Source organism: Pogoniulus pusillus, chromosome 10 (assembly GCF_015220805.1).
Source record: "Pogoniulus pusillus isolate bPogPus1 chromosome 10, bPogPus1.pri, whole genome shotgun sequence".
In the NCBI taxonomy this organism is placed as follows: Eukaryota; Metazoa; Chordata; class Aves; order Piciformes; family Lybiidae; genus Pogoniulus; species Pogoniulus pusillus.
In genome coordinates this window covers 10,776,590-10,800,207 of record NC_087273.1, presented here as the reverse complement: position 1 = coordinate 10,800,207, position 23,618 = coordinate 10,776,590, and the positions used below count along the sequence as shown (strand labels likewise).

Sequence of the window (23,618 nt, the reverse complement as noted above, 5' to 3'; positions counted from 1 at the left end):
CAAGATTCCTGCTGGCCCACACATCTAGGGCAGACAAATGAGATCAGCATACATTAATAAGTACCAGGCTCAAAGCTTTGCCTCAAGTGTTTTGCAAGATACATCACACTCATCTGTTCTCCTCCTCTTGTGCTGATCAGCAGAACTCTTCCTCTTTCATGCAGGGGGGATGGGACAGGGAGGGAAAGAGCTTAGGTTAGAGAAAATGAAATACTGCAGTTACTGTGATGCCAAAAACATGATTACTGGGCAATGAAGGAAGCCTTAACCAGCTAGGCTGAGCATGCTTTTAACATGCCCTTCCAAAGGCTAAAAGCAACCAACTTGTCATAACAGTAACACTTCTTGAGAGAAATTAAAAATGGACATAATGAGTTGCTTTCAGGCAAACATCTTGTACATATTCAAACATTTTGAAAACAAACTCTTGCCAGTCCTGACAGTTTCGAAGCTGATGCAGTTACATACCCCAGAGAAAACCTCACAAAGAACAATCTGTGTACTTATATCCACACAGAAGTGCAACAGACACATGCGATGGCATAGTTATCGTGTTGCTGTAGAAACCTCACCAGAGTATTCTTTAACTTTGTGATTAAAATACTAACTGTAATGGTGCAATAATAAATTAGTTGCAGAGGAACAGAATTAAAATGAATACAGGTAATACCGAGCCCTTTCAGGAGCTGCTTTTCCCTAGCCTGGAGTTTTTTTGGTCTTACAAACAAAAGCTTAAATTAGTGAAGTAGTATTTTGCACTTTGTGAACGGTTTGGATGCTGCCAAAGGAAGGGTTAGTGAAGACACATGGGACGCTGCATGGAAAGCAGAAAGCACACTCTCTGTATTTTATACTCTGGCCACAATGCAAGGTTGTGGAAATATGAATGTGCTCACCCAAAACCAGAGTAACACTTCTCAGCCAAAGTATTAGAAAGGAGAAAAGATCCTATGGAGATGTGAATCTGCAGACTCACAATACAGAGCAACTGCCAAATAGAGTGTGTGCTCTGTCAGGCAGAGTGGGACCTGGCAAAATGTGAGCAGCAAAGACTAAAAGGAGAGGTAAACTGAAAAACAGTAACTAACCCAAACTAACAACTGACCAGTTTGAGACAAAGAAGCGAAACTGACAGCCACCCTGGTAGAAAAGGGGTATCAGAGATGATCAGGTCACGCAGAACTCCACGGTGGCTGGGGAAATAGATTGCTATTCAGAGCACATGGGGCTGAGCTAAAACCAAACCCTCGAAGACATTTCTCTTCACGGCACTTGTTTCCACACCCTTTGTTTTCCGCAGAAGCGTCTGGGGTTCTCTCCATCCCTCTGCCTCCCCAGCCGCTGTACGAGTCCGTTTAGTCCCTTAGACCCCCGCCCCGGGCCACACTTCGCTCCTTCTGCGGCTGTCAGAGGGCTCGACGGAGCCGCAGCGGCGGGACCGGGGCAAGGAAAGTGGTGGTTGGCAGAGAAACCCCTAAATGAGAGAAAGAAACGGGGCGGAACGGGAGCCTGCGGCAGCATCACGGATAGCACTGGACCCGGGAGCGGCAGGAGAGCAGGAGAGAGCTCCCAAAAGGCGCGGCGACTAGGTCGATGCTCGGTCCCCTCCAAAGCCACGCCGGGGCTGCCGGTGCGGTTGCTGCATGGGGCCGGGCAACAGCCCCTCTCCCTCTCCCCGCGCCTGAGAAGGCTGCGGCAGGTAGCCCCGAACGCCGCTCCCCACTGGCACTGGCCCTGCCCCCCCGCAGGCAGGGGAGCCGGGGGGAGGGCGGCCGGGGTGTGAGGCGCTGAGGATTAGCGGTGCGTCGCAGCTCCGCCTCCCCCCCCTCGTCCGCATCCCGGGCGCGATGAGAGGGGGAGATGGACCCGAGCTGGCAGGACTGGCACCATGACATTCTACGGCTTCGTGGTGGCGCTGGTGATAGGGACGCTCCCCGAAGCCCGCGGACTGGGACAGGTCTCCGCCAGCCTCCCGGCCGCCCGCCCCCCAGAGACCCTCGCCCCGGTCCAGCCACCCCCCGCGGCCTGCCCTGCTGGGGGCTTCGCGGCTGCCCAGCGCCCCTGGCCACCGGCAGTGCCCGGTCTCCCGCGGCGGGGCACAGCGGGACGGGGGCCGAGGGTCCGCCGCAGCTCCTGCACCCTGCCCGGCGGCGGCAGCAGCGGTCGGCCCGGGTGCGTCCCCGGAGGTGGCCGGGGCCCGGCAGAGCGGGGCCGCGCCGACGGCGAGCGAGGTGAGCGGGGCGGAGGCGCGGGGCGAGTCGGGGGCGAGTCTCGGGCGGCGCAGCGAGACGCGCCTGGGGCTCCGCGGAACGGAGAGGGTACGGTGACCGGAGCATGGCACCTCCTGCTGCAGGGACGGCAAAAGCGGGGTGTCTCAGCTTTTTACATCAGCAGCTGCCTCGGAAAGCTAAGGTGCTACCTGGGTTGATCCCGACACTGCTTTATCCGGAGGTGAATGGCGTAACCAGGCGTGCTTCTTTGGGAAGCACTTGGTCTACAGAACAGGCAGAAATGAGAGCAAAAGGATGCTTTGCCCTCAACACCAGCGGCTCACCCTAGTGTTTCCTGCTTTTGCCTCCGCATCTCAGGATAATAGGGTTTGCAAGGTAGCGCTGGTACTTGAAGACATCTCTGAACGCAGCCGAGAGACCTGTGCTGCCCCCACACACTCCCGGCTAAACTCTGCGACTTCAGGGGAAGTTTAGAGCGCACAAGGACTGAACAACAATTTCAGCTTTCAGCCCTTGAGCACCTAATCAGCTTTACACTTTATCAGTGTTGGCATTAACTGTATTTATGTACAGCTTGGTTTTGAATGGCTTCACGTTTTCTCCTCTGGTGTTATCTCCTACTTAAATAAGAATTATGTCCTATATATACTAAGTACGATCAAGCATAATTATTGCAACTAAAATTAAATTCCCTTCTTTGTTGTCCATCCTTTTACATATTTTTGAATATGACAAGATCAGCAAGGAAGCTGATCATCATTACTATCATTATTATGAATTTTGGTTTTGTTGAAGTAGTTTTTGGGTTGGTTGGTTTTTTCATTAATTTAATTCTGGACCCCTTCAGAGGATTGTTATCTTTCTCTTCTAACAATAGCCATACAAGAGCGTAGAAAAAAAAGATGATCATTTGAACAATGTGCTCATTATACATATCAGTATAAAATAGCACATGAAGAACATATGTTGGCACCAAGGTCCATACTCATCATTTCTACACTAAAAAAAAATACAGCTTCTAAAGCCGTGCTGAAGTCCAGTGCTGTACTCCAGGAGGACAGAATGATGTTATGCAATACAGATGAGAGGAGAAAACAGGTAACTAGACACAGGAAAAAAAAAAAGCCCTGAAGACTTCATGCCTTGGGAAAGGGTCCCACAGCTGCTGCTTCAATTTAGCCCATCATTCTTTTTTTCACCATTCTTCAATCTGATTCCCAAAATACTTTGTGAGGGCTTGTCTAATGTGTTGCAGTAAAGAAGTATGTGGCATTTTACTGCTAAGCACTCAGCCTTGTACGTACCAAGATGAATTCCAGAATCTCCTCTAAGTTCAGCACAAATGTGATTTAAGTAAAAACACACCAAAAAACCTGCTTGGTTTGGGTTTACCTGCATTTCTTCAGTCTTTTCAGAATGCTGATTCTTTTGCCCTCCCCCCCCAAAAGGAAATCCAGGTTAGCTCCCGTTGAGAGGAAGGACACAGCTACTGAACAATAGCCAATACTTTCTAATTGAAAGGTCATCTGCTTCTATCTGACTCAGTGGTAATCCCCCTCAATGACAGTGACAAGGCATACCTCTGTCCCAGAGCATTTGTGGAAGCGATGGGAAAGTACTACAGAGTGTGTGAGATGGCTTAAGGTGGAAGATGGAATAAATCCAGCAATTTGCTCAGAAATAAACCTTATTCTAACATTTGTCTTGCAGAATGTGCCTTTCTTACAAGAAATAAAGAAATGTAAGGAAGGTAATGGTGCAGTTTATAGCCAGAGAAGGACAGATCATTCAGAGAGAAACTCATTGCACTGTTGCTTTAGGACATGTGCTAAAGAAGCCCATGCTCAGTTATTAGGCACCTGAAGTAAATTAATGCAGTACAGTGTTCAAAGCCTTAACTGTAGGTCTCCTGGTTTTCCCAGCTTAAGATTTCACTGCAAGTTACTTGGCTACACGTTGTGCATGTCTATATATTACATTTTTTTTCATATGTAAACATTAGCAATGAAAGATTAAAGAAAAAAAAGTGCCTTTGCAATTATGCTATGTGGTACTAGTCTAAAATTAGTTGTATAGTTTAAGAGATTTTTGTGTTTAATTCCCTTCTAAACTTAGAGACATCTGGGTAACATTATTTATTCATGCCTTTAAAGCAAGTAAACCAAATATAAATATATATAAATTATCATGATCAACCAAGGAAATGGTACAGGAAAATGAATGAGCCAGGGTAATGTCAGCAGAATGGAGTATTTTAGGTGCTGTTATTAACAACTTATCTGTAATGTACTCATGCTTCAAAGAGGCCTACCTTAGTATCTAAAAGTGAGTTTATTATTTTTCTTCATTTTATGAAAAGGGAAACAGTACAAGAGAGGTTAAGTATCTCTACCAGAGGTCATACCACCAATCAGTGGCAGAATTGAAAACAAAATACCTGTCTTTGACAGTCTGGGTGTTACCTGCCCCCCTACTCTTATGAAATCACCCAGACTAGACTCAGCTAAGCTGCAAGTTAAGGAATTAAGCTTTATATTCACAGCTCAGCACAATATACAAGCAGATATATACAATATATACAACTATATACAGAAATATGCAAGTTAAAGGTAATACAGAAACACAACAGCCCTTCCAGAAATCAGAGTCCTCAGGAGGGGCTTCCAACTACTCTTTCTGCCCTTCTACCTTATCCCAAAGTTTGTCTTATGTGCAAGATGAATTTTGAAGATCGGCAAGGGGGCTGAGAAAGCAGAAGGATTAGTTACACAGAAGAAGCCCAGGGAGAAAGCACAGGCTCTAACAGAGACCCACACACAGTGTCTTACCTATGTTTTGTGTTCTTGTCTTTATACATCTCAGCAAGCTTATGAGTGAAGCAGACATCACTACTGTTTCCTTTTCACAGCCTACAATCTAATTTCTCTCACTGAAATATTCCATTTAGCCCCGAACTAGCACACTGTCTCCAAAATGGGCAGATTGTAGACTATTTCCATTTAAATTGCTTTTATCACAAGGTAATTCCACTAGTGCAAATCAAATAATGCTTCACTGAGCCTTTGTGAGAGAAAAACCAAGCTGCTGGCTCATAGTCTTAACATTAGATTCTTCTCCCCACCTGTTATACTACAGCCCAGGCAGCTGATGGAAGGTTACTTGGGGTTTGGGTTCTTTTAATAGGAAAAGGTTAAAAAAAAGGAAATTAATGAAAATGAATCATGAGTGTCTGTATTTTCCTTCAAACGAAGGAGAAGTGTTCTAAGCTCTTCTGAAACCATTCTTACTACAGCTACATACTACAGTATGAGCCTCCTCACATTCTACAGCTCTGTACCACACTAGACAGCTGCATTGCTTTAGAGCCTGTCACTTTCCTAACACTTTCCTTTACTTTTTCAGAGCCTTAAGCCATTGACTAATCTCACTGCTGCAGAGGAACCAATTCAGCACACTACACACTCAATATATGCAGTAGTTATATTGGGTATGCAATATTTATGTTTACGCTTGGGTATGCAAACCTGCTAATTGCTGAAGTTCTCAACCAGGTTGGAAGAGACCTCCAAGATCATCCAGTCAAAGCTATCCCCCAGCCCTAGCCAGTCAACTAGACCATGGCACCAAGTGCCTCATCCAGGCTTTTCTTGAACACCTCCAGGGACGGTGACTCCACCACCTCCCTGGGCAGCCCATTCCAATGCCAATCACTCTCTCTGGGAAGAACTTCCTCCTAACATCCAGCCTATACATCCCCTGGCACAACTTGAGACTGTGTCCCCTTGTTCTGTTGCTGGTTGCCTGGGAGAAGAGACCAACCTCCACCTGGCTACACTACAGGTAGTTCTGTACAAGTCCTTCATGCAAACTGATTAGTTAGTTTCATAAAGAACCTGCAACAGACACTCCTACACCTATTATGCATGATCCACTACTTATCTGAAATACTATGAGTTACAATGTGGTGACATGGGATATACAGTGTACATCACTGGCAGACCCCCAAATTTTGTGTCATTTTGGACTTACCTAACTGCCTCCAAGGCAACTGTGATCCATTATATTGGTGCAGGGCCTTTTTGTGTTACTGTCTCATGTTGGAACACCTTGGAAATTAAAGCATAAATGTATTTCTTATCATACAGATTTCCAAATTTCAAAATTCTATTGCTTTGCTTCAAATCCATAATTTCTAAGCACCCAGCACCAGGGCAAAAGGCATAAGTAACTTCTCCTGATTTCCCTTTTCCAAATTACATTTAGAGCCAAACAGCAAACCTTTGGACACAGGTATTTATGAAGAAACTATTGGCACACCTTTAGGCAACACCACAAACTCCAGTCCTGCAGCACGTATACATACGTACGGCAGAAGTGGATTCCCACTCTATTTGCAATTCAGCCACACACAGAAACAATGCTTGTTCTCAGTGAACTACAGGAACTAAAACAGGGCTTGAAGTTACCCAGCATCTCTGGAGGCGAGAATGGGATAGCAAAACAGGCCAAGCACAACAGCACAATTCCTTTGAAGCTCTTCTGCTTTTTGGAATTAATTAAAAGTTGGCTGAGAGGTTTTCCTCTTCTGTTCTTCCTGTGTGTCTCATCTTGAGCCTATATGGCAGGTGTTGCAGAGCAAGTCTCAGCAGCACCCACTGGATACCCTTACTTTCTTGCATGTGCAAGTATAACTTAATCTCTTCTAAACAGTGATAGCAGATGGGAAAGGCTCTCACTTGGGCAGATACCAGGGCAACTAAAATTACCCAACTGTATGTAAACAATGTGAGCTGACCGTCTGTAACCTTGGCTAGACCACAGCTAGAAGAAACAGAATTCTGAATGTCTATAAATATTGGAGTTTCTGTCAAGACAAAGTTGTATTTTTCAATATAGAGCTGAATAAAGTCCATTGTGAGACTACAGTATATGACCTAGAGCTGCCTAGTAGGCTCACAATGTGGTCCTGTGCCTTTGTTTCTCATTCTCAGGGAGGCAGTTCTCTCATTCCTTCTCTTACCAACCTGTGCTGAGGCATGGCATGGGAGCCATGAGCAGGATCCCTCATGTTTCATGATGGTGAGCTTACTGTTGAGGCAGTGAAGGTCTGATAAGTACTTTCAGCAGAGGATTGACACTTTACTGATTTGGGAGAGAGGGAAAAGAATGTGAGTTTCTCAGAGCATTGTATAAAACCCAGAGTAGATACTGATGCATAAGCTCTACTCCCATCAGCAACTAAAAGAGATTAAATCTTTTAGCTTAAAAAATCATGATGTTACCATATCTATAACTCCAGAAACCTATAGAGCTCCTATATGCTTAATCCAGACCTGTTTTATCGGAGGTGATGTAGATGCTTTTCTCTAGAGCTTCTGGTGCGTTAGGGGGAGCACACAAAGAAGCCCCTTGGGCACAGGTGCTGACATGCCACAGAGGCCTGAAGCGTTAAAATATAATAGTAGACCTAACTAGTGAAATTAAGAGTTAGCTTCTAATCCTGCTAAATATTAGTTTTCCTGTTGTCTATCAAATGAAAGAGTGTTTTGCAGTCATTTTAACAATGCAAATACTGACTGTATTGCAGTTAAAACATTAACACACTCTTAATAACAAAGACTGAATGATGAGTAATACAGACAGTTGGTGATACAGCATAAACATACATGATAGCAGATGATGCTGCTCATCTTGCAATTCCCTATGATCAGTTTGCACATGAAACACTGATCTGTGTTTGTGAAGTAAGAGGTCTAGAGAAAAAATAAGGTCTAAAGAAAAAAACAAGCTACTGTCTTGGAAGTCTATATTTTAAAGTTGATGTTTGTGATGTTTTAGGAAGTATCCATGTTACTGTAAGTAATGTATCTCTTGATCCAGTAACTTAACTCCCAGAGCCTGGAATACCGCAAAGTATTGAGTAAACAACAGGGAAATAATTTTCTCATTAGTGTGCTCTTTGATTTGTTTGCTACATAATCATGGCAGGTCATATGATACAGGCTGATACATACTTCAAAGGGTATATGAAATACTGAACTAGAAACACTTAAGTCTGGACTTAAGAAAAAACCTGTTAGCAACATTAACCTTTGTGAGGGGTTTCAGTTCTCACTTTTCTTTAAAAACAATGGTTTGACTTATTGGTTTGCTTGAGGAGAGAACACTGGATATTGCTTTGGATGGTTTAGGCAGATAGCTGGTGAGATCAGCACTGCTCTATGAGCAGAGGAGTAAGTCAATGCAACAAGTATGTTAGAATTATTGTACTATATTCAGTTAACTCTATAATAAACAGATTAACCATATGAAAATCAATAGTTCAAGTTTGTTCCAAAATAAATTACCTTTAGTGATTTTCTGGTGTGTTTTCTCTTCTGTATGACAGAAGCTGGTTCTTTGTTGTATTTTCTTGTGAGATATACACAGGTCAGTTATGAAAGCTACTATCCTTCATAAAACAGAGGTGTTTCTATACACAGCTGTCAATCTACAGGAAAAAGGCAAACCAAAATATGCAGTTGAATTCTTTAAAAATCCCTCATTTGTTGCTTTCATCCATGTCTTTTCCCACAGACACATGGAAATCAGGTACTGTCCCCTCCAGTCACTTGACACATGGAAATCAGGTACTGTCCCCTCCAGTCACTTTCCCTTCCTCACCAACTGGTACCAGCTCAATAGGGAACAGAACTCATTGGGGTTCTTTAGGGGAGTCAGTGGCTAGGGACAGGATGTTTTCTTTGTTCAGTGGTTCATGTCCACAGTGAGAACTCCATGATTTTTAAGCTTCTTTCCTGAAGCTTCTACCAGAGACGCAAAGGATTTCAGATCACTTACATTCCAATTGTTGGGAAGAGAGTTGCTGATGTGCAGAAGTTATCTCTTGTGCTATCTTTTGCTCTGTGTACATGAATGAATTCTTCCACTGTTGTCATTGGGAATTCTGTAAATACAGAAAGAGGCCATGGAGACTTAGAGGAGATTTTTATTCTTCAAGTGCTTACTCAAATATTTGAATAGAAATATTGTGTAATGTGTACTCAGGAAATGCTGTATTGATTTCAGTAGGTGACATGTAAGCACTCATGTACAAAAATAAACTTATTTTTGGAGATGACATCTTTGAAATTGCTTTCTGGTATGTCAAGAATCAGTGCTATGACTGCAGTTGATGTTTCAAGTGAAAATAATAGTCTACAAAGAAGTCTCGTGAGGACCAGAAATAAACAGAATTCCAACCTCTGTCTGTATGTGACAGATAAACACAGAGGAGAATTATAAAGACAGGTAAAGGATGTGCAACATGTCTCCAGTGGTTATAATTAACTCATCAATGATCCCCTATTTGGAATGATAGCTCACTCCGTAACATGAGTTGAATAAATTCTGTTTGCCATTTACTGCACAGTAAGTTACTGCTGAGAAAGTAAACAGGAGGCAAAAAGAACACAGAAAACCAAGTTTGAGGTTAATTAATTCCTCCAGTTATTTGGCAGCCATTTAGCTCTGTGGTTTTATACAAGACACTGAACTAAATTAAAACTAGGACACAAGCTGAGTGTAAGCTGATAAGATAATGTGGATCTATCTATTATTATTCTTTACACATACATGAACACACAACAGTGAAACGCAGGCAAAAGCATTGACTGTTTTCTCCCATTGCTAAACACCCTGCAAACTGGATGATGGTGCAGCTTCTGGTTCTAAGTAGATCACAGAACAGGGGCAGATGGATTAACTGAGATTTCAGGCAATACTAATGCAAACAATTAGACTGTGTTTGATAATTTAACAGCAATGTATTCTTTCTTGTTGAACTATTGCTCTGTTATGATTGCTCTGCTTCTGCAGAGTTATACCTATGACTGTCTTTTCCCCACTTTTACCAGTGGCACTTGGCTAACCGCAGTAGCAGATGCATCTGGCATCTCAACTGAAAATACTGTTCTAACAATGCAACTTCTCTTAATTTTCTTGGATTTCTCTGTTGTGTAGCTCTCAAGAATTAGACCTTTTCTTCGCTTGTTTTGTATGATTCCTCATGTATTTAGCTTGTTCTGTCTGGGAATCTGGTAAAGACCTCTCATGAATTAATAGAATACACCCAATGTTTTTCTGTCTAAGAACAAGTATGAAGAAATGCATTCTTTGGCTGAAATAAACTGCTGATAGCCATGACATGCATAATGTTACATGGGTCAGAAAAAAAGCTATGCAATACTTGTGGTTGTTTTCCAGCTCCCTGGTGTTGGATGGAATTCTGTGGAAGATAAACATATAGCACTCTCTCTCTATATATATATATACATATATATATGCACACACACACAGACACACTTTTGTAATAAACATTTGAATAGTTATGTGTATTCTATACATACTTGTAGCATCAGAAGGATTGAGAAAGTGATGTAATTACAGTGTAAGAAACAATTGTGTAAAAAATAAGGTTATCCTCTTCTTTGCACCACTGGAATGTTAAATGTGCCAGAGAGCTTCTCAGAAGCAGCTCTCCTGAAGAGCACAAAGATGGTAATACATGAACTCTCTCTGCAGAAGGAAAATCAGGTCCAGAGTCTTTTTTTTGTGGGATACATTAACTAAGCAGTGGATTATCTTGGGGGTTTATTGTTTTTTAATTTCCTTATCTAGGGTCAGTGAGACTCCAGGGTGGCAAAAATGAGTTTGAAGGTACAGTGGAGGTTTATCTGAATGGAATCTGGGGAATAATCTGTGGGAGCCACTGGGACAATAACGATGCGACAGTCATTTGTCGCCAGCTTGCACTTAGGTAAGTTTCACTGAGTAAAAATCAGTCACTCTTATTTTCATGTTTCAGTATAAAGGACATTCTGTTTTGCATAACTTGAGGGCTTATTGTGTTTGATGATTTTCTGTTTGAAAGTTGCTGAATACTGAAGTTTTTCTTCCCAGAATCCTTCACTTCCTTCAATTGTGTTGTCCTTTTAAAGAGGTTGCTGAGAACATCAGGATATCATTTGAAAGCTGCATAAGGGATCTGGAGAGGAGCAAACCAGTGTAGATGACTTACTTTCAAAGTGTAAAGTGTGAAGAGGTCAAAAAAGCTTAGGGCAAATAAAACTGTTTTACTAGACTTCTGGGAGATGTCCACAAGGGTAGAAATAAGAGGTCCAATTGTGATCTCACTTAAGAAAGTGCCAGTTAAGAACAGTGAGGTTACTGGAGCTGTAACAAAAATGTGAATGTGACAAGAATTATACTCTACATGGGCTCCTCATCACAGGAAAATTTCTGCATCTCAGGGCAACGGGGTGACCCCGGTAATCGTCCATTCTATCCTGCCAAAAACTATCTGGGATTCATCCCAGGGTTTTGGAAAATGCAGTATTTCCTTGTGCACATTTTCATCTAGCTAGACAAATCTGTATAGTTTACTTTCAGAGCTACATTGGTAACTAAACTCAAACCCAAACAAGTGTTATATTATTACTGGATGGGTTGAAAGTCTCTGTGCTGTCCTTATTGACCACTACCTTCCATTGCTGTCAGAGCAGAGTTAATGAACAGAACCTTTTACCATAATTTGGTCATTAAACTCCAGATAATGCCTATGGTGATACTGCAATTGCAATAGTAAGATAAAACTGAGCTAAGAAAGAAGAAGCCTATATCCAAAAGGAGTTTTAAAAATAAAAAGCAATTTCAATTGCTAAAAAAAAAGATGTTTAAAGTTAGCAATCATATTACTTGAATATTCCCCTCAGCACTCCATTCAGTTTGCACTGTCTCAATAAGCCACTAAGTATGTCTGGCTTTATTGCCCTTCTAACATTTCTTTCAGTCACATACCAAAGCAGTGATTTGCTACAAGCAGTAAGGGGCTTTTACAGCATACTTGCACTGTGACATTCCTAATGATTATTCTACTTTTTAAGACTGCTAGCCAGAACTAAACCTAAGCTGGTTTATAATGTTCAATACTAATCTGGACACACCAAGCCAACTTATAAAAAAATATGAGGATTAGATGAGATAAAAGTTCAGCCATCTGGAGGCTGTGATTTTGCTCATGACTTCAGCTGCCTACGTGCAATGTCTCCGTTCCTCATTTTCATCTAAGTTCTTTTTGCCTTCCACACCCTAAACATCACTAGCATAATAATTCAGTGACTTGGGTGGTTTGGTCTTTTCAACAGAAATGGCTTAAATCTGAATGCAGGACAAAGAGGCCCTTGAAAATGGTAATTAAAAGCTTTCTGTTACCATGTTTGGCAGCAATTTGGACCTATATACTATAAGGTGAACTCACCGGGTGTTCCTGGTGCTGTTCAGGTGCTACCATTTCTCTGATACTTTGATTTTACTGTATCTGGGAATTGTTTTTAATTTTGTTAGCCATTATATGGAAGAAAAGGTGGCTCAATATTGTTGCTCTAGATTTGGTATGGAAAGGTTGTTTATAAATGTTTTGCATGGATGGGAATGGCTGAATAGTGAGTAAGGGATGTGGGCCTGATCTAACAGGGTATAAGATAGTTTCATTGATGGTCACAACCATATGTTATGACATGTGCATGGGCAGAGCAGTGGTATGTTTGAATGGAGTAAAGGGGAGGATAAGGGTGAAAGGCTTGTTAGCATGACCTCTCCTGGAAGTGTAACTGCAGTGGGACACTACTGTAGATTCACCTATGGACTGCAGACTCCTGATTTTTGTAGCCAGGAACTGAGTGGACAGGCCTGTGGCTGGCCCTGCAGCATAGACCATTGTACTAAAATATCCCACAACAAAATGGTAAGAACTGGGTCACATCTGTTACTCTTCTTTGTGCAGAAGACAATGCTGAGCTGTAAGAAAATGTGATGAATTTACTCTGCAGAAGAAAGTCTTTCATTTTCTGCTCCAAGATTTGTATAGGAGAAAATGTTCCACTTCCCCTCCTCCCACTCTAATAGCCTATCTTGATTATTCTTCTTACAGTGAAAAAGGTACAGCAAAACACATACCATTTTCTGGACTCGGCCTTATTCCTGTTTACTGGAGTGAAGTACGTTGTCGTGGTGATGAAGCAAATATACTGCTATGTGAAAAAGACATCTGGCAGGATGGAACATGTCCTCAAAAAATGGCAGCTGCTGTCACATGTAGCTCTTCCCTGGGTAAAGAAAATATATATGGTTTGGTTAGCTCCTTACCTTATTTAAATACAAGTAGTAATAATTATTAATTATTAAAATAGAAAAAAAAAGACTTCTTGAAACAGGAAATTAGCAGATTGAATCATTGCATCATGAACTGAAATCCCTCTGTGCTGTGCAAGCAGCAACAAGGGACAAGCCTATACAGAGCAATTTTGCCCTCTCTGGTAGAGCTGCAGCTCTCCTGACTGACTGTAGTATTTGGCCTTAACGGCTCTAAGTATCTGTGAATGCTCTGGCACTTCAGTAACTCCACATCAGTAAAGTTATTTGTCTGCATAATATTCCTCAGCTATTGAGAGTGGACCTTAGGGGAACTCATTTCTAAGAAGTTCAATTTCAGGTTTTCCATCTAACTAGAAGAAATAAAGTGTGGTTCTTGAGTGATGTCAGAGAAACCAATAAGCCATCATTTTTCTTTACTATCAAGATAACATTTTGCTGTATGCTGTGTATGATCCTAGCCCCTGTCTTTACTCCGATCCGGCTGGCTGGTGGAAGCAACACTCGTGAAGGAAGAGTAGAAGTCTACCATGCTGGCCAGTGGGGGACTGTCTGCGATGATCAGTGGGATGACGCAGATGCTGAAGTTGTCTGTCGACAGCTTGGCCTCGGGTTTGTTTTTCTATGCATTTCTACTCCGTCAGTAAAGCAGTAGAGATACACAGCTTGGAGCTATGTCAAAAGATACTCCCTTAAAAACACACTGACACTTTGAAGCAGTGCTAAGTTTGTTTAAAGAAGATTCAGGTACAATGTCATTACTTTCAACTCCCTGGAACTTTGATTTATAGGATCTGAGTTTCAGTGTCGTATGATACAGATTTGTCTGTAGAACAAAGGATTTGTCTCAGATACTTTCCAGTGAAAACTCACTGCAATTTCAGTTAAGTTTCAGGGAAGAATCATGGGTGAAAAAAAGGAGGTCACCTTGACTGTTAAAATCCTTACATCCATTTCACCAAGGAGTCTAAGAGCTTCCTTGGAGTAAGAGCACTGCCCTGCCAGAAAGGGTGTTGCTTGGCATCCCTGTGAATCTCTCAAGATCTAAGTCATGAGTCTGTGAAGATATCTGCATAAACTGGGAGATGTTTGAAGTTTTGACAGTTAAGCTTGTCAGCAATCCTGTCTGAACTAAGCATGGTCCATAATATAGTCAGAGCAGGACAGGATTTTCTTGTTCCTTTTCTGAACAGCTGGGGTGATTTTGATACCACACCAAAGAAAAGTATTCAGTATTTGAGAAAAGCTGCTGCAGAAGTGGGAGGTAAAGAGGAGAACTGCTGGAACAGTGAGGAAGGGAAGGGGACACTGAGATGAAAGGCCAGATGGGTTGAAGAGGGAGAGAGCTAGAAGCAAGGTGCAGAGAAGACCCAGGGAGGAGAAGGGGATTATGCCCTGGATGAGAACTAAGTAGGTCAGTGCAGAGGAGACTGGAACAAAACTCACCTGCCAACCCTGCTGAGATGATGATGAATCAAAAGAAGTGGCACTGAAGGCAGCAGGCTTTGTGGCATTAATGGGTAGCCTCCAGAGTGTACTCATTTTGTAAAGTGAAATTGGGGCCTTGGACTGCTGCTGCCATACATATTGGCTCCAAAGAATGACAACAGTCCAGTACCTCAAAAGCTTCTGGTGAGCCACATGAGAATCAACATGCTCCCCTGACATTGGATTTTGATTTTTCCCCATTTTATTGTATGCTGTATTTCTGTATTCTGGTATGTTTACAATTGGGAATACCTAACAACAAGCCTATCTTCTCACAGGTTTTTCTGCTTTTGAATTGAGCCACTATTAATACAGTTGGGGAGTCACCAAGCTATGCATTACATTTCTGTACACTAATGACAAATGTCATGCTCTTAACATGCCTCCTTACTGAATACACTAAAACATTCAATTACTTATAGTTAATGCTCACAAACTGCAGTTCTGGGATGTTATTAGATGCTTCTAATTGGATTCATTTTTCTGAGTAAATAAATTGTATTAAGATGGTGCTAATATTTTTGAAATATGTCTGCAGATTTATAGAATTTCTCAAGTAATCAAGGTGTCTTGACAAATGTGCTCATTAATATGAAGTGAAATTTTACCAACAGCAGCAGTAAAACAGTTAAGTAATAAAAATACTCTAAATTTGCATACTGTTAATCCATCTGGAAACCTGCCAGTTGTAAAAGTAAAAGCACCTAAGAAGCTTCCCACACCTTTTCAACTTTGCTGTTGCACTTCCTTACAATTCCAGAATTATTATCAAGAATTTGAGAGATTGCTAATTGTGAAGTTAGTATTTTTCCTCCTTTAAAAAAAGAGAAAGAACAAAGACTGTTACATAGTTCTACAAAGCACTGAAAATTAAATCCATATCCATGCATGGATTAATCAGTGCCTTAAAACTGTGAACTACTGCAACTTACACTAAAGAAAAATAAATCACAGCAACGTACTGTTGTGACATACAGATGCAAATGCCAGTTAAGATACTGAATGACTGCATCCCAAAATGAAAGTCAAGACCTGTCATGTTTTCAGTATAAGTTGAACACACCATTCCTCTTGGGTGTTATCTGACAACATATGGCTAGTAATGGAAAACTCCCGTTAAAGAAAATTAATTAGTAGAGAGCCCTGCACCCAAACTGCATGTTAATTAATTTAAACTAAATCTTTAGGGAGATAGTTGATTTGCTATACTGAAAAACTCAAAGGTACATTTCAGTCTTACAAGTTGAAAACGAAGACAGGTATTGAAAAGCAAGACTGGATAGAAGAACAGAGAGACGAGTGGAAAGAAACCAAAGCTTGACAACGCTTAGAAATGAAAAAACATAGCATCTTAAATAGAACTGGAGACATCCTGGTTGATCACCAAGAGTTAAACTCTGCTTCATTTCTGTCCTGCTGAAACAGTGGTGTATTTCCAATTTAGGCAGGCTTTTGTGCCCCAAATCCTCTAAGCTTACACACAGTCTAATGCACACAAGGCCAGTCACAGCTCTGCTTTCTGTTCTTATTTCCACCACTGCTTGGTGGTATGACATTGTCGTGTCACTTAAGATATCTTTGCCATCGTTTTCACATGACTAAATGGGGAACAATTACTTTTATCTGCCTCATCTGGGTATTTGAGATTTAATTAAAGTCCTCTGAGTACAACAGATGAAAGTCACTGCAGAAAGATATATCGGATTATTTCGACTACATTTAAACAGTAAATGAAAATTAAATTAGAATCCTCATACCCAAGCTGTACCTCTCTAATCTCTTCTAGGAAAGTTATGCTTAGAAATAAAAAGGGCCTGAAAAGGGAAATATGATAGATACAAACCAGTAGAAATAGATGTTCTAGATATGCTTGAGCTGTAGAAGTTTGAAATTGGAATGCTTAAGTCACTCCATAGCCTTGGATGAGGCTAAAGTGGCCTAAGGAACCACAGCACATTACAAGACACACTGCAGGCTGCACGGCTAGCTCTTTCAGTGGTCCATCTGCTGGTTTTGAAAGCTGGATAAGCAGCATTTCAGCTCTCGCCGCTGAATCCCAGGCTCTTCAGCTGGCTTGCCCTCAACTGGGTGCTTGTTTCACTCCCACAGGGGCGTTGCCAAGGCATGGAGCCAGGCTTACTTTGGAGAAGGCTCAGGCCCCGTGCTGCTGGATGAAGTGCGCTGCACAGGAAATGAGCTCTCGATAGAACAGTGTCCCAAAAACTCCTGGCGAGAGCACAACTGCGGCCACAAAGAAGATGCTGGTGTTTCCTGCACACCTCTCACAGGTACTTCAATTACCAGCAACCACACAGGAAAACAGTGACAAATGCAGAGCTCACAGCTCTGGAAAGAGAGCTCTAATGTGCAGATGCACAGGCCCCATAGTAACACTGTTCTGGCAGTATCAGACCGAACCAGCTGTTTGCTATGGGGATTTACAGGTACAGAAATCTCATCAGTCAACACAATGCCTTGGATCCTCAGGAACGTGCTAACTGCCACTATGTGGAACCTGTCTTAATCGTATCACACCTATCAGTGCCGGTAAGCACTGCAGCATCAAAGCAAGGGGGAGATAAGAGAACAAAGATGAGGTGTGTGCACAGTGAAATCATGTAACCAGAGCCCACTCTTGCAAGCTTGGCATGTAATAAGGACTTGGAGGATCAATATCTTCTGCTGTTTCTCTTGCACTTAACCAACTGCATTAAGCAACACTTCAGAGCTGACAGGGTGGTTATGGCATTTGTTTCATTTCTCATTAAATGACACTGAGCGATCAGCACTAGATTTAGTAGCCCGCTGTTCTGATCAGATGCATTAAGTGCAATGCTATTAATATTGTGTTAGAATAAGTGATCTCAGAAAAACTGATTGGTTTTTTCTTACTTGCTAATAACAGATGGTGCCTTAAGACTAACGAGTGGTAAAGGCAGTCATGAGGGACGCCTGGAGGTCTACTACGCTGGGCAGTGGGGCACAGTCTGTGATGATGGGTGGACAGAGCTGAATACACAGGTGGTTTGCCGGCAGCTGGGATTTAAGTAAGATTGCTTGATATTAGATATCTCTTTGCCTCGACAATGATGACAAACATTTACATGAACCCTACAGTAGTCAAAAGACTGCTTTTTCAATATTAGTTGACTGCTTCTTAGAAACTGCTGAGTTAAAATCCATGAAAGCCTGCTTCCCTCACTCTCAGAGATATTCATGACCTCAGTTTAGGAAGAAGGAAAAGCTTCAACTGAGGCTGTGATTCAGCACCTTTTATTCACTGAGTTTCTTCCAATAAACCTTGTGATTAACCAAGACCAATGCTCAAGCTACAGAGAAAACCTGATCTGTTTCACTTATAAAAACTTGATTCCTCGAAATCTTTGCCTGTTGAATGGTCATTAAAGTTCACAGGCAATTTGAAGGCGTAAGTTCCTCTGGATGTAGTTCAGTAAAGCCCACAGCCTGGACCTGCCACACTGTTCCACATTGAAAAGCATATTTTAGAAAAAAAAATACATTAGAGTTTCACACATTTCCCCTTCATTGCTTTTCCTGCTGGCTGTGGACACAAAGATGACCACTAAGTGATTGTTGTCTGTCCTTCAGATTGCAAAAACTCACATTTGAAAAAAAGACTTTTTTTCCCATTTCCCCCAGTCTGTGACATTTAAATGTATATATAATACTAAGAACATACTTTGAGTCTCCCAGTGAGACAGCCATATGCTTGCATGAAGGGAGGCCTTCATCAAAGATCTAAGACTCTCAAGCTTGTATTGATGCAACAATAATTCCTGAAGAAAGGCTACCAAAGCAGCAGCACATGGTGCTCTCACTGAACTTAATGCTAACTGAACCTGCCCTGTCATGGTTTATGCTGTTTGTTGTTACTAGATGAGAAACCTTTTATCTTCAGAATCCTTTATTTGCTTTCTAGTGTTTAAGTATCACATTCCCTCCAGTCACTGTGAACCAAAATGTTATATATACATATGTATTGTGCAGGCATGGAAAAAGTGCACCTGAGAGCTACTCGGAAGGAAGCTCTGTGCCCATCTGGTTGGATGATGTCAGCTGCTCAGGGAAGGAGATAAACCTTCTGCAGTGCTCAAGGAGAGAGTGGGGAAAGCATGACTGCAACCATCAGGAGGATGTCAGACTCATTTGCCACCCAGATAATGACAGCCATAAACTCTCACTTGGTAAGGCATCTCTTTGGTGAAATCACAGTGTGAGCAGTAGTGCAGTGAGTACAGATCTGAGCAAAGTATAGTACACTTAAGGATGCTCAAAATATGTGGGTTTGGCAGATGTGTGCAAAGAAGGAAGGGAAAACAGGAAGACAAAAAGGTCACTTTTCTCTTCAAGATCAGAGGAAGTAATCAAGCTTTGCTTAAGGAAACATAAACAGCCAGAACATTAAAGGTCACAAATTTGAAAGGTAACAAAGTCAGATCCTGGAGATCCTGTTCTCTCAATCTTCACCAGATTGAGCACTTCCTTATGGTATACTGCATTTCACTCAGCACTTTCCAAGTCCTCAGTAGTTCTCTCATACTATCAAAAACTGAAGACTTAGCCAAGCACTGAAGAACATAAATCAACAGTATATCCTTCTATGGCCTTACAATCCATCAAAAAAAAAAAAAAAAAAAAGAAAGAAAAAGAGAAAGAGGGGAAGTTCAAAGATAGTAAGAAGGAAGAATGAGAAGCATGAAATTATTTCTGTTAATACTATTGGCTAACACTTATATATTGAGCCTGAGTGAATGGGCCCCAGTTGCTGACCAGAGCAAAATGATAAAGGAAACACAGATCAGAGACAGTTCCAGTATCAACCCCCCTACAAACTTGTATGAAAAGAGAGTAATAAAAAAAAGACAGCTAGGAAAAGAAATACACTAATTAACAGTAGACTGTAGAACAAATCATATGCAAGTGAATTCCAAAGATTCCTACATCCACATACAGATAATTAAACAAGAATACTGGCTATCAGATGTGCAGACTAAAAATTAACAGGGGGACAACATTTCACTCAGCAATTCTGAAAAACACTTCAATATACAGAATTTGCTACATACAGACTTTGTAGCTTGTCAGTGTGTAGCCTTCTACAAAACTGCTACCAATGTTCTTTAGTTTACCCAAGTATATTTTAGCTGATTTTGAAATTAGAATTGTTAAGTAGTGGAGTTAGACTCACAGCTTGTGCTGAAATGCAATGGATTTGTGTGCCTGGGTGCCTGAGTTTCTCTGGAAATCACAGACTGAAAGTCTATGCTGCAAACTAAGACATGGATTTACTTCATAACATTGCTTACCTGTTCTACCAAAAATCAGCATTACCAGGTGTAGTTTTCTATTCTCTTCCTCTTTGGAGTCTTTTTTTTCCATAGCCTTCTGACCCCTCACAATCCACTCAATGTTTTATGATGCACTACAGTTTCATTATGTATAGATGTCAAATTATATTTGGTAGAAAGAATTTTCTCAGACCAAAAATAACAGGAATTTGACTCATGACTGCTGTCTTTACAGATGCAAACCATCTGTGTTGCTTTGCTTAAATTCCTATAAAATATAATCTTAGCTGAAGGAGGTCTGGTTCAGTTAAACGCATCCATATGGTAACATTCTCACATCTTTCATTGCCAGAAAGTTATATTAATTTTATGCTCATATATATATATCACAAGAAGATGAGATAATAAGAAAATTGCTGTATAGTATCACGAATATTCCATGCCTTTATCTGGGTAATACAATTTTCACCTAAATCATGTTCTTTCAGAATAACTCATCCATCATTTCAATAAAAAAATTAAGACAGTGTATCTGACATTTCCTACAGGATATTTCTGATTGGAAAGGGGACAAAGACTCTATTGTTACCATCTACATACCAGCATTTGAAAGAAACCTTTTCTTTTTTTCATGTAAGGATGAGTTCAGTGAAAAAAAATAATGAAAAATTAATAGGTGATATGACTTAAGGAAACAGACATTAAGGATCAGTAAAAAGGATATAGAATGCACTACAGTAACTATGATTATGCACTTAGTGCCATGGTCTAGTTGACTGGCTAGGGCTGGGTGCTAGGTTGGACTGGATGATCTTGGAGGTCTCTTCCAACCTGGCTGATTCTATGATAATGACAATGAAAGCTGGTAAAGTTAATTCATGTAGCTGTCCAGGCAGTATGAACTCCAGTATGAGCTATATGCTATAAATGGCATTTGAAGCAAACTGACTTCAATTTTGGTTTTGAATCTTTCCTCTTTCAATTAATGAATTAAGTCAGATTTAACTAGTCTGGAGTAATATTTGATATTCAAAACTTAGTAATAGCCAAAATTAATCTGGATAAAGTATCATATGCAAATATCTGAAAAATAATGTTTTATTTAAGAACAAAAGTAATTTCTCATCCTTTATAGATTTAGAAAATACTAGGAATAAGCTAGAAGGATAAGGAAAAGCCTTTCCAATTATTCTAAAAACACCCCTTTTAGCAGTGTATTAAGGATTAGAAAGTGACAATTCTCACTTAAACATTACCAGCAGACCTCAGATCAATTCATAACTGGTTTAAGGCTCTTTGCATTGCTTGCAATCTAAGTCAGAACCAACTACGTACTTTAATTCCAAGCCAAGCACTGAAAAAAGCCATGATTAATTAAAGACTAATCTCCATGAGTGAGATTTTGTTTTATGAACAGATCTGAATAAGCAATTGATTAAAATTTCTAGAAAAATATTGGCAAATCAATCTAGAACAACATGCTGCAGGACATTATGCTATTGCACAAAGTATACTACAGAGCAGTGTGCATAGCACTAAGTAATAACTGAAGTTCAGCACAATGCTGCATTTTGCTGACAAAGTGGTTTAAGAAGAGTGCTACAAACCAGTTTGGGAATGGATATATGAACTGAGGTATAGTTCATATATCCATAAAGTTTCCACTAGGAATATGGGTCCAGACTGCTTTGCTATCATATCAAAGCTATCTCAAGTTTTCTGCAACTAGGGGGAAAACTGCTCTATGCACATCATGGTCAAATTCCAAGCTGTGTCCTATGTTTAGTTGAAATGAAGGAACCAGACAAACTCTGAAGCTCAAAATACAGTATATTTTGTATTTGCCTTGCAATTTGTACAAACTGCTTTGCTTTGTCATCCAAGAAAAATATGACTACTGATATTAGACTTGTTGAACATAAACATCACTTGACCCTATATACTCATGTGATGAAACTGACCCAGAGTACTAGTTCTTGCCTCTGTTGTGGTGAGTTGACAGCAACAATTTATTCCCAGGTCCTCCCATCAGGCTGATGGATGGTGAGAGTAAGAAGGAAGGACGTGTAGAGATTTTTATCAATGGCCAGTGGGGCACAATTTGTGATGATGGATGGTCTGATAAGGATGCAGCTGTAGTCTGTCGACAGCTTGGCTACAAGTAAGAAAACTCATTAAGCTGTTTTTTCAAATTATCTGTTTGCTGTATCTAAAAATGTTAAGTTTCTGCAACCAAATACCATCAACATATGTCTGGTAACATAATATATGCCTTTTACAAGTTGTCTCTTTGGCATTCTTATAGAAAGTCTATCCGTCTAACAAGCAGCAGTCTTCAAAAGGTGTATTTGTTAACTACCATAATTGGGAAACTGAGTTTTAATATTCAAAAGCACATCACAGCCTGGTAACTGAAATGGCAAATACAACAAAAATTTACAGAACTTAGGTTTGGTTTACTGAAATATTTTGGAATTTAGCTAAACTTTCAGAGATAACAGAGGGTTTTTTTAAAAACAGTTCTTAATCTGTTCACATCTGAAGTTGTAATTTGCATATAGTTGATAGCTATCTTACGTGAATCTTAATGGTGACCTTGAAATCCTTACATGGTTGAACATAACTGTTAACATTTTCAGTGAAATACAGCAACAGAACAATGTCCAGCATCACAAGGTGTGGATATACTTCCTGCAGATTGACATGTAGGCACAGCAGTCACTGAATTCCTAGTTTCATGGGTTTTTTTTTCCTTTTTTGACCTAGCTTGATTTGATGTAGCTTGCAGATTTGATAACACTATTTCACCAAGGTTATGGACTGAGCCTGCATGGCAGCAATTTCAATATGCTTCATTTTATATAGGAATAGATCTGACAGGACACTCTCTAATTAAAACCACTGCAATGTATATGCTTTGCTTTTGGACTATGCCACTTAATCAGGTTTGCATCACTCATAAGCAATTTTTTTTGATACCTTAGAGCACTAAAAATAACACAACTAGAGGGTAGATACATTAACAGCAGAATTAATAAGAGCTGAAAATTATTTAGAACACTAATGAAATGCAACAGGAAACTAGTGAAATGTCTTATCTGAGTGTATCTGTAAAGAAATCTGGGCTTAAGTAATACAAATAATTTTATTTGCTTGTTCTATCCAATAATGTAAAGTTTGTGCAGCTGAGTATAACCAAATTATGTCTGAACACATACTACCTGCCTCTTAAAAACTGTCTGGTACTTGTTTAGTAAAGTACATTTATAAATAGCAGATGACTAGCTTCAAAACTGTAAAACTTGACTTGTCTGTCTCCCACTGAATCATTCATTTAGTCTGCTCATCCTCTGCCTCTCTGGCCTTTCATAGGTCTCCCTCGGATGATCAAACTCAACCC

At 40.7% G+C, this 23,618-nt stretch overlaps 1 protein-coding gene and 1 long non-coding RNA gene across 4 annotated transcripts in view; one reads left to right on the top strand and one right to left on the bottom strand.

Moving 5' to 3' along the window:
* Window positions 1-23,618, bottom strand: part of LOC135178714 (uncharacterized) — a 56,049-nt gene that overhangs the window by 14,423 nt on the left and 18,008 nt on the right. For all 3 annotated transcript variants that reach the window (XR_010303704.1, XR_010303703.1, XR_010303705.1), the window contains exons 4-8: window positions 13,227-13,375; window positions 9,072-9,177; window positions 8,579-8,721; window positions 7,256-7,373; window positions 6,261-6,337 (exon numbers count right to left, since the gene is read on the bottom strand). This is a non-coding gene — a long non-coding RNA (uncharacterized LOC135178714). The remainder of the gene's footprint in view (window positions 1-6,260; window positions 6,338-7,255; window positions 7,374-8,578; window positions 8,722-9,071; window positions 9,178-13,226; window positions 13,376-23,618) is intronic.
* The window catches only part of PRSS12 (serine protease 12), a 35,351-nt gene continuing 13,484 nt past the window's right edge, over window positions 1,752-23,618 (top strand). Inside the window, exons 1-8 of the mRNA XM_064149868.1 lie at window positions 1,752-2,231; window positions 10,890-11,028; window positions 13,201-13,379; window positions 13,883-14,033; window positions 17,019-17,197; window positions 17,815-17,956; window positions 18,918-19,114; window positions 22,238-22,379. Coding sequence (XP_064005938.1) covers window positions 1,889-2,231; window positions 10,890-11,028; window positions 13,201-13,379; window positions 13,883-14,033; window positions 17,019-17,197; window positions 17,815-17,956; window positions 18,918-19,114; window positions 22,238-22,379 — 1,472 coding nt within the window. The 5' untranslated portion in view covers window positions 1,752-1,888. The remainder of the gene's footprint in view (window positions 2,232-10,889; window positions 11,029-13,200; window positions 13,380-13,882; window positions 14,034-17,018; window positions 17,198-17,814; window positions 17,957-18,917; window positions 19,115-22,237; window positions 22,380-23,618) is intronic.